The sequence below is a fragment of the Grampus griseus genome (assembly GCF_964374135.1).
Source record: "Grampus griseus genome assembly, chromosome: 3".
In the NCBI taxonomy this organism is placed as follows: Eukaryota; Metazoa; Chordata; class Mammalia; order Artiodactyla; family Delphinidae; genus Grampus; species Grampus griseus.
The window spans coordinates 60702176-60713391 of record NC_139019.1 but is presented as its reverse complement, the minus strand read 5'-3'; the positions used below and the strand labels follow the sequence as shown (position 1 = coordinate 60713391).

Sequence of the window (11216 nt, the reverse complement as noted above, 5' to 3'; positions counted from 1 at the left end):
CGCACTTGAGAAGAAAGTGTAATCTGCTGTTTTTGGATGTGTCCTATAAATACCAATTAAATCTTTTTGGTCTATTGTGTCCTTTAAAGCTTGTGTTTCCTAATTAATTTTCTGTTTGGATGATCTGTCCATTAGTGTAAGTGAGGTGTTAAAATCCCCCACTCTTATTGTGTTACTGTCAATTTCCTCTTTTATAGCTGTTAGCAGCTGCCCTATGTATTGAGGTGCTCCTGTGTTGGGTGCAAATATATTTATAATTGTTATGTCTTCTTCTTGGATTGATCCCTTGATCATTATGTAGTGTCCTTCCTTGTCTCTTGTAACATTCTTTATTTTAATGTCTATTTTATCTGATATGAGTATTGCTACTCCAGCTTTCTTTTGATTTACTTTTGCATGGAATATCTTTTTCCATTCCCTCACTTTCGGTCTCTGTCCCTAGGTGTGAAGTGGGTCTCTTGTAGACAGCATGTATATGGATCTTTTTTTTGTATACATTCAGCGAGCCTGTGTCTTTTGGTTGGAGCATTTAATCCATTCACGTTTAAGGTAATTATCTGTATGTATCTTTTTATTACCATTTTCTTAATTGTTACGGGTTTGTTTTTGTAGGTTCTTTTTTTGTCTTGTGTTTCCCACTTATAGAAGTTCCTGTAGCATTTGTTGTACAGCTGGTTTGGTGGTGCTGAATTCTCTTAGCTTATGCTTGTCTGTAAAGCTTTTTATTTCTCCATCGAATCTGACTGAGATCCCTGCCAGGTAGAGTAATCTTGGTTGTAGCTTCTTCCATTTTATCACTTTAAATACGTCATGCCACTCGCTTTTGGCTTGTAGAGTTTCTGCTGAGAAATCAGCTGTTAACCTTATGGGAGTTCCCTTATATGTTATTTGTCGTTTTTCCCTTGCTGCTTTCAATAATTTTTTTTTGTCTTTAATTTTTGTCAATTGATTATGTGTGTTTTGGCGTTTCTCCTTTGGTTAACCAGCCTGGGACTCTCTGCGCTTCCTGGACTTGGGTGGCCATTTCCTTTTCCATGTTAGGGGAGTTTTTCACTATAATCTCTTCAAATATTTTCTCTCTCTCTTCTCCTTCTGGGACCCTCTCCTTCTGTCCCCTTCTGGGACATTGTTGTGTTTAATGTTGTCCCAGAGGTCTCTTAGGCTGTCTTCATTTCTTTTTATTCTTTTTTCTTTATTCTGTTCTACAGCAGTGAATTCCACCATTCTGTCTTCCAGGTCACTTATCCGTTCTTCTGCCTCAGTTATTCTGCTATTGATTCCTTCTAGTGTAGTTTTCATTTAAGTTATTGTATTGTTCACTTGTGTTTGTTTGTTCTTTAATTCTTTTAGGTGTTTGTTGTTTAATTTTTGTAAGTCTTTGTTAAACATTTCTTGCATCTTCTCTATCTTTGCCTCCATTGTTTTTCTGAGGTCCTGTATCATTTTCACTCTCATTATTCTGAATTCTTTTTCTGGAAGGTTGCCTATCTCCACTTCATTTAGTCGTTTTTCTGGGCTTTTATCTTGTTCCTTCTTCTGGTACATAGCCCTCTCCTTTTTCATCCTTTCTGTCTTTCTGTGAATGTGGTTTTTGTTCCACAGGCTGCAGGTTTGTAGTTCTTCTTGCTTCTGCTGTCTGCCCTTTCGCTGCAGGCTTTTTAATAGGTTTCAGAGTTCCAAAATAGTTCACACAGTTTCTACCAGTATAGTTGTCTAGGTGGAGAGATGGATTCTTAGTGCTTCCCACTCTTTCAGCTTTCTAAGGTTACTCTGATATACTCTTTTATAAAGTTTTTCTCAGCTGTTCTAAAAGGAAGCAAGGGAGGAATTGTTCTTCCCTGGACTAGTGCTTTAATGATCAGAAGAATGTTCCTTAGATCACAGTAATGAGGCAGTGGACAAACCCTCAAAGAATGTGGTAAATCAGAAGAATAAAATTTAGGCTACCAGGGAAGCCATGTTGCCTCACTTGAAGATTGTCCATCCAGGACTAAAATTTTGGTGTTCTTGGGTTGTTGTTTAACTTATCTTATATCCCCCTTTTCCTAGGGCTAGTCTGTTTTGGTCTTGTCTTCAAATGCGTGCAGACTCCAATTTGGGAATAGCACACTGAAGGCAACCTTCTTCTGACCCTTGGGAGTATTCCTTCATCAAGTGCACTCAAAATGAATACAGAGAATCATGGGAGATCCTAGTTCTCTAAGAACTGTCAGTTAGATTGGGTAGCTGCGCATAACTAACATACCTTAGAGTGTATGGCCTTCTCTTATTGGTGTGTAGTACATTCTGCCTTGATCTTAAAGGGCAGCAATTTTATGTGATTTCTTTTTGCATCTCTAGTGAATCTGTGACCAGTAATGTTTATTGAGTTCATGCATTGGTTGGGATACTTGTGGTAGGTTCTCTGTAAGAATTTATTGCTACACCTTTATTTGAACCTAACAATCACATACGGAAATATATATATGAACTTTTACCGACATATGTAGTCCCTAGACCAGTGATTCTCAACCCTTGCTACTCTTGAGAATAACCTGAGGAACTTTCCCCAAACCCTGATTTCTATGTTCTAACCATAGACATTATTTTAATAAATCTGGGGTGGAAACCAGGAATATATATTTTTCAGAAGCTACCCAGTAATTCTGATATGCAACCAGAGTAGAGAACCACAGCCCTTTGAGTACCTGTGGAAATCTAGTAGTCAAAATAGAGAATATGAGCAAATATAGAAAGAAGAACAAACAAAACCAAAGTTAGTAGAAGGAAAGAAATGAAAGAGATCAGAGAAAAAAATAAATGAAATGAAGACTAAAAAGGAATAGAAAATACTAATGAAACTAAAAGCTGGTCATTTGAAAGATAAACAAAATTGATAAACCTTTAGCTAGACTTACAAGAAAAAAAGGGAGAAGGCCCAAATCAGTAAAATCGGAAATGAAAATGGATAATGCCATGTGCAGCAACATGGATGGACCTAGAGATTATCATACTAAGTGAAGTAAGTCAGAAAAACAAATACCATATGATATCACTTACGCGTGGAATCTAAAATATGACACAAATGAACTTATCTATAAAATAGAAAGAGACTTACAGATATAGAGAACAGACTTGTGGTTGCCAAGGGGGAGAGGGGTTGGGGAGGGATGGATTGGGAGCTTGGGATTAGTAGATGCAAACTATTATGTGTAGAATGGATAAACAACAAGGTTTGACTGTATAGCATAGGGAATTATATTCAATATCCTGTGATAAACCATAATGGAAAAGAATATGAAAAAGTGTGTGTGTGTGTATAAAACTGAATCACTCTGGTGTACAGTAAAAATTACCACAACATTGTAAATCAACTATACCTCAGTAAAATAAAAAAATGAATAAGAGGTTATAACCAACACCACAGAAATACAAAGCATCATAGGAGACTACTATGAGCACCAATTTATACAACAATAAAATGGACAATGTAGAAGAAATGGACACGTTCTTAGAAAGGTACAATCTCCCTGGACTGAACCAGGAAGAAATAGAAAATATGAACAGAACCATTACCAGTACTGAAATTGATTCAGTAAACTCCCAACAAAGAAAAGTCCAGGACCAGATGGCTTCACAGGTGAATTCTACCAAACATTTAAAGAATAGGTTTTGAAACTATTCAAAAAAATTGCAGTGTAAGGAACACTTCCAAACTCATTCTATGAGGCCACCATCACCCTCATACCAAAACCAAAGATATCACAAAAGGAGAAAATTACAGGCTAATATCACTGATGAAAATAGACACAAAAATACTCAACCAAATGTTAGCAAACTGAGTGCAACAGCACATTAAAATGATCATACACCATGATCAAGTGGTGTTTATCCCAGGGATGCAAGTATTTTTCAGTATCCACAAGTCAATCAATGTGATACACCACATTAACAAATAGAGTAAAAGCCATATGATCATCTCAATAGATGCAGAAAAAGCTTTTGCTAAAATTCAATGTCCATTTATGATAAAAATTCTCCTAAACATGGGCCTAGAGGGAACATACCTCAACATAATAAAGGCCATATATGACAAACCCACAGCTAACATCATACTCAACCATGAAAAGCTGAAAGTATTCCCCCTAAGATCAGGAACAAGACAAGGATGCCCACTCTTGCCACTTTTAGTCAAAATAGTTTTGTAAGTCCTAGCCACAGCAATCAGAGAAGAAAAAGAAAGAAAAGGAGTCCAGATGGGAAAGGAAGAAGTAAAACTGTGCCTGTTTGCAGAGGACATGATACTATACATAGAAAATCCTAAAGATGCCACCAGAAAACTACGAGCGCTCATCAGTGAATTTGGTGAAGTTGCCTGATACAAAATTAATATACAGAAATATGTTGCATTTCTATAAACTAACAATGAACTATCAGGAAGAGAAATTAAGGAAATAATCCCATTTACCATCACATCATAAAGAATAAAATACCTAGAAATAAACCTATCTAAGGAGGCAAAAGACCTGTATTCTGAAAACTATAAGATGCTGATGAAAGAACTTGAAGACAGCACACACAGATGGAAAGATATACCGTGTTCTTGGATTGGAAGAATGAATATTATTAAAATGAGCCTACTTTCCAAGTCAATCTACAGACTGAATGCAATCCCTATCAAATTACTAATGGCATTTTTCACAGAACTGGAACAAAAAATTTTAAAATTTGTATGGGAACACAAAAGACTGCAAATAGCCAAAACAATCTTAAAAAAGAAGAATGGAGCTGGAGAAATTACCCTTCCTGACTTCAGACTATACTACAAGCTGCAGTCATCAGAACAGTATGGTACAGACACAAAAATAGACACATAGATCAATGGAATAGGGTAGAAAGCCCAGAAATAAACCCATGCACTTATGGTCAATTAATCTACAACAAAGGAGGCAAGAATATACAGTGGAGAAAAGACTGTCTCTTCGATAAGTGGTGCTGGGAAAACTGGACAGCTACATGTAAAAGAATGAAATTAGAACATTCTCTAACACCATATACAAAAATAAAAATGGATTACAAACTTAAATGTAAGACTGGATACTATAAAACTCTTAGAGGAAAACACAGGCAGAACACTCTTTGACATAAATCATAGCAGTATTTTTTGGGATCTGTTTCCTAGAGTAATGGAAACAAAAGCAATAATAAACCGGACCTAATTAAACTTAAAAGCCTTTGTACAGCAAAGGAAACTATAAACAAAATGAAAATGCAACCTACGGAATGGGAGAAATATTTGCAAATGATGTGACCAAGAAGGGATTAATTTCCAAAATATAGAAACAGCTCATACAGCTCATTATCACAAAACTCAAACAACCCAATCAAAACCTAAATAGACATTTCTATAGAGAAGACATACTGATGGCCAAGAGGCACATGAAAAGATGCTCAACATTGCTAATGATTAGAGAAATGCAAATCAGAACTACAATGAGGTATTCCCTCATAGCAGTTAGAATGGCCATCATCCAAGTCTACAAATAATAAATGCTGGAGAGGATGGGGAGAAAAGGGAACCCTCCTACACTGTTGGTGAGAATGTAAATTGGTGCGGCCACTATGGATACAGTATGGAGGTTCCTTAAAAAACTAAAAATAGAGCTACCATATGATCCAGCAACCCCACTCCTGGGCATATATCCAGAGAAAACTCTTAACTTGAACACATGCACCCCAATGTTCATAGCAGCACTATTTACAACAGCCACAACATGGAAGCAATCTAAATGTCCATGGACAGATGAGTGGATAAAGAAGATATGGTATGTATACACAATGAAATACTACTTAGCCATAAAAAATGAAATAATGCCATTTCCAGCAACATGGATGGACCTAGAGATTATCATACTAAGTAAGTCAGAGAAAGACAAATATATCACTTATATGTGGAATCTAAAAAAATGATACAAACTTATTTACAAAAGAGAAATAGACTCACAGACATAGAAAACTAACAGTTGCCAAAGGGGAAAGGGGGAGGGAGGGATAAATTAGGAGTTTTGGATTAACAGATATACACCATTATATATAAAATATTGAATAAACAACAAAAACCTGAACAGCACAGGTAACTATGTTCAATATCTTGTATAAAGGAAAAAAATCTGAGAAGGAATATATATGTATAACTGGATCACTTTGCTGTACACCTGAAACATTGTAAATAAACTATACTTCAACAAAAAAAGTCAAAAAAAGAGGATGTGTAGTGCCTTCTATTCTTTAGGGAGATTATGTGAAACAGTATAGCATACAGTTAAGAGCACTAATTTTGGAGCTAGGATATTTGGTTTCAGCGTGTGTAGCCACTTTCTAGCTGTTATCCGTAGACAAACTACCCAGTCTTTCAGAGGTCAGTTTCTTTATAAAATAGGGAGTATAGGCAGTATAGGGTTACAGTTAGGATTTATGTAAAGTCTTAGCACAGTACCTGTACTACAGCACACAATAAATACTGGCCAGATTTATTCTGGTGTACACACGTGCCACTGGGATTAGCCCGGATGAAAAAGCCTACTGAAGTTCACTTTCTCCAGGCAGCTCTTTAGGAAACCGCCGGGAGATGGAAAGGCTTCCTGGTCCCCAAGCTTGCCAAGTGAAAGATGCAAAAGCCATCTAAAAAGGGAGGGGACTATTTATTCTTGGCAGCACTTGCGCAACGACGGGCTCCAGTTGCTGCGTTCCGCGTGTCCACAAGGGGACGCTCGAACTACCCAGGCTCTGTGCGCAAATCAGGCGACGCCCCGCGCGTGCTCACTCGGTGCCGCGCGGGCCTCTGAACCTCCGCGGACACCCTAGCTTTCGGCTGCTGCTGCTCCCCTGGCGGCTCCCCTTAACCAAACCTCTTGCGGGTGGGTACGGCAGCTCTTTGGGGACAAAAGTCTTCCCTCTTCGTTGCGCTCTGCTTCGTACTTCGTATTTTGGGCAAATCTGAGAAGGCAGGTATTAGCGCCTCCATTGAGCTGCTACCAGAGAGGTAGGAGAAAGGCTGAGCCTGGCGCGGAGTGCGGGCTGACTGGGGCCTAGGCCCGCGAAACGCCGTCGCTGCCCGGATGTTGCGATGGCTGATCGGGGGAGGCCGAGAACCTCAGGGACTGGCCGAGGTAAACCCCGGGGTGGACCCTGCCTGCCAACGCAGAGGCTTTGCTTGCCGTAGCTGCGGCTTGTGTGAGCCGGAGAGCTGACGGGATGAGGAAGACCCGGCGGAGGCGGGGCCTGCGGGTTGCGAGGGCGGGGTCGGCGGGGTCGGGTTTCGGGGGCTCTTTCCCTGAGAGGTAAATCCATGTTCCACTAGGTGTGGAAACTGAAACTGACGTAGTTCAGCAACAGGCTCAAGGACCCTTAACTGGTCTCCCCACGTAAACCAGTCTCACTTCAACAGAAAAAGTATCCGGTTTGGTAGAGACTAAGAAACGGTGACTGCAGATTTACACTTCTGGTTTGTTTGATATGGTGTCGCTTCCCAATATCAACTGATGCTTGCTCATGGAATATGAAATTAATTTGATTATTTATATAAAACCAAAAAAGATATAATTATTTTAAAAAATAATTTGCTTAAAAGTAAAATAAATTATGTTTTAGCTGCTATTTTGGGTTCCATAATCACACTTTCTTCATGGGCCTGAATAACTGACCAGACTAATGAGATTTACATTTGAAATGTTGCGAATAAAATAATTTTGGAACCTGAAAAGTGTCGAGGTCTGGAATTTATTTCATATGCCACTGAAGAATAGAATTTATGTTGAATTCCCTTTTATTTTTAATAGAAAATAGTTGTTTTGATTGTTAAAAAAAAAAACTTGGGTGGTTGTAAGCTAAGCAACGTTATTTCTCCGTTTTAACTTCCTCATATTTTTGCAGTTGAGGCTTATTGTCTAATTTTTAAGAAGTATTTCTTATTTAAAATTAGGCTTATTTCAGATAGGCTTGAATTCTAAAGATTATGAAAGAATTGTGGAAAAGTGATTAGTCCATTTGTGATATATATGACAATTATGTGTTAACCCGATTATTTGATAAGTTGTAGAATTTGATTAACTAATTCTGCCGTGCTTGGCAAGCTTTCATTTGGGGGAAGTGGTATACAGTTTTCAGATTTCTTGCCTTTACTTTTCTCATCAGAACCACTGCTAGAAGGGAGATGGGAAAAATAAAAAATTACTGCTTTGAAGGTGAATTAAAAAAAATTCATGCGTGTTAAATTGTACATTTCTTCATGTAAAAGTACTTCAGTTTTAGAACTGCTGTGAATCTGTACATTATCAGAACCAAAGATTTTCTCCTAATTTTAAGCAGTGTTTGTCTGCTGGGATGATTTTGCCCCTTAGAGGACATTTGGCAATGTCCAGAGATATTTTTGATTGTCACGATTTGGGGGTGGGGGGAGAGGTTGGATTTCTATTGGCATCTAATGTGTAGAAGCCAGGGATGATGTTGAGCATCCTTCAATGCACAGGAAAGCCCTCAACAAAAAAATTACCTAGTCCAAAATGTCAGTAGTGTCAAGTTTGAGAAACTGCAGTTCAGAGGTTAAGAACACAGGTTTTTTTAATCTGAAATAGTACTGGGTTTGACTATAGAAATGGGGTTGATAAGATCTACCTTACAGAATTATTGGGTGAGTTATAAGCCATATGTGCTTTACCCAGTGTGTGGCATATGGACTGCCGCCCACCTGTTTGCAAATAGGAATGAAGGTGTGTAGGTTTAGGACTGAGCTTAATACTCTGTAAATGTTACCAGTTATCTTTATCAATGCTACTGTCTGAAGTTGAATTTATTGAATTCATTGACTGAATTATTTCATTTCTTCCTTTATTTATTCAGTAAACATGTGTTGAGTGCCAGTAATGGCGTAGGCACTGTTTTAGTCTATATTTTACCCCTTTGACCTTCAGTTTTGTTTCTGCCAAGTTTTAATTGGCAAACACCCATCCTAAAATATTGTGTTGGTTTGGCCCATTGATTTTTTTTTTCTTTTTTTTGCGGTACTCAGGCCTCTCACTGTTGTGGCCTCTCCCGTTGCGGAGCACAGGCTCCGGACGCGCAGGCTCAGCGGCCATGGCTCACGGGCCCAGCCACTCCGCGGCATGTGGGATCTTCCCAGACTGGGGCACGAACCCGTGTCCCCTGCATCTGCAGGCGGACTCTCAATCACTGCACCACCAGGGAAGCCCCTGGCCCATTGATTTTTTAGGTCAGGTTTATTGAGGTGTAATTTCCATGAAACAAAATACACCCTTTAAAAATTTATTTTGAGTTCAAAATTTAAAATTTATGATGTGGATTTGTGGTAAGAGAAATGTTTTATGTTAAATTGGCAGTTACTTGATATTAGGGGAAATAATATATAGTATTAGAACATAATATCTTACAGTTTTTTAAAACTTGTGTTCTTAGATGCATACCATGTGTTTTATTCGAATGTGGTCTTTTATCATAAATCATTTTATCTCTTTTTTTCTCTCTTTTTTTTCTCCCCATTACAAGCAATCTCCTTTACAGACAATAAGTGAAGAACAAACCCAGAACCCCTACACTGAACTGCTTGTACTGAAAGCTCATCATGATATTGTACGGTTTCTGGTACAGTTAGATGATTACAGGTAAGAAACTCTAGTTTTCCAATTGACTACTGTTTGGAAAGAGTTTTTAGGGAATTGTATGTTAAAAACAACTTCAAAATTAATCCAGCTTTTCTAAAAATTTCAAAACTGATCATTAATAACATTTAGTAGAAATTGACCTCTGCCTCTTGATGAAATATGTGTCTGAAGTCTTTTTGCCCAAAAGTCGGGATATCATTTCTGGTGATCTTATTTTTGTTTGTTTTTTTTTTTTTGGTCTTTTTGAATACTCACAAATATTTTCATTAGTTTAAAGGAAGTGTATGACTTTAAAATGTTGATGGGAGTTTTAACTATGTTAAGGTGAAGCTAAATTTGAGAACCAATATGGGAAATGTTTAAATATCAGGTACCTTCCAGGAATGTACTGTTTTTAGTGGAAGGTAAGGTAAGGATTTAATCTGAATTTTTTGTTATTTGTGAAACCCTTTAAAATGTACATTATTCTGTACTTCCTTGCTAACATGTATAATGTTGTGTTTAATATATTTGCAAATAGAGATGAAGGTGTGTAGGTCTTAGAACTGTAGATTTAGCTTATTATTGATCTGTATATCTGTTTTATTAAGACTTTGTTCAATTATACAGTTATCCTTTGTAGCCTTAATAACAATTACACAATTAATTGTGTAACTGTATAATACTTACCTTCCTCTCTAGATGAGAGTGAGGGCCATGTTTTTTTTTATTCACCACAGTATCTTTAGTACCTGGTACAGTGCCTTACATGTAGCAGGTTACTAATAGTTGTTAAATGAATGAATGATTCCCTCAACTATTAAGTGTACATGTTGCATGCCATCCTAACTCTCTGACTCCACTTCTCTTGTCCTTATCAGTTATTCCCCTATCATCTCTTAATTTTCTCTTTTGCCTTTGATACTGTCTTCTTTTCCTTCCATTTTTGACTCAATGGGTGACTGCTACTGTGATTATTTCTAATTCTCACTATCACTGCTGATGTTTTTTAACCTTGTCTTCTCTTTGCTCTTTTTATGTTTTTGGTATTTAGTTGCTTTTCCCATGTGCAGTGCAATTCTGGCACTACCTGGAGTTAGGTTGAATTTTAAAGGTTAAGGGCACAGTCATGTACAACAGTCCCTTCACCTCAGTCACAGCTGCAATCTCCAGGGTTCCCAGGCCACCTGCACTTCTGACCAATTAACTACAAATTCCTACTACCCCCTCAGGTTTGATAATCCTCTAGAATGACTAACAGAATTCAGGAAAGCACTATACTTATGATTACAGTTTTATTATAAAGGATATGATTGGGATTAGCCAAATGTAGAGATGCATAGGGCAAGGTCTAGGAGGGTCCCAAATGTAAGGCTTCTGTGTCCTCAGGACACATCACCCTTTCAGCACATCAATGCATATCACCAGTGAGGAAGCTCACTCAAGCTCTGGGTGTCAAGAGTTTTTATTGGGGTTTCATTACATGGGAATGATTGTTTCACTTATTTGCCTCATGATTGAACTCAATTTCCAGCCCTTCTCTCCCTGCCATCCCCTCCTTGCTCCCCCAGGTTGGGAGGT

The 11216-nt window shown here is 38.0% G+C and overlaps 1 protein-coding gene across 2 annotated transcripts in view; it reads left to right on the top strand.

The window, feature by feature from the left end:
• Positions 1-6827: 6827 nt before the first annotated feature.
• Positions 6828-11216, top strand: part of WDR41 (WD repeat domain 41) — a 44770-nt gene continuing 40381 nt past the window's right edge. For both annotated transcript variants that reach the window (XM_082651437.1, XM_082651438.1), the window contains exons 1-2: positions 6828-7148; positions 9541-9656. In XM_082651437.1, coding sequence (XP_082507563.1) covers positions 7098-7148; positions 9541-9656 — 167 coding nt within the window. In that variant the 5' untranslated portion in view covers positions 6828-7097. The remainder of the gene's footprint in view (positions 7149-9540; positions 9657-11216) is intronic.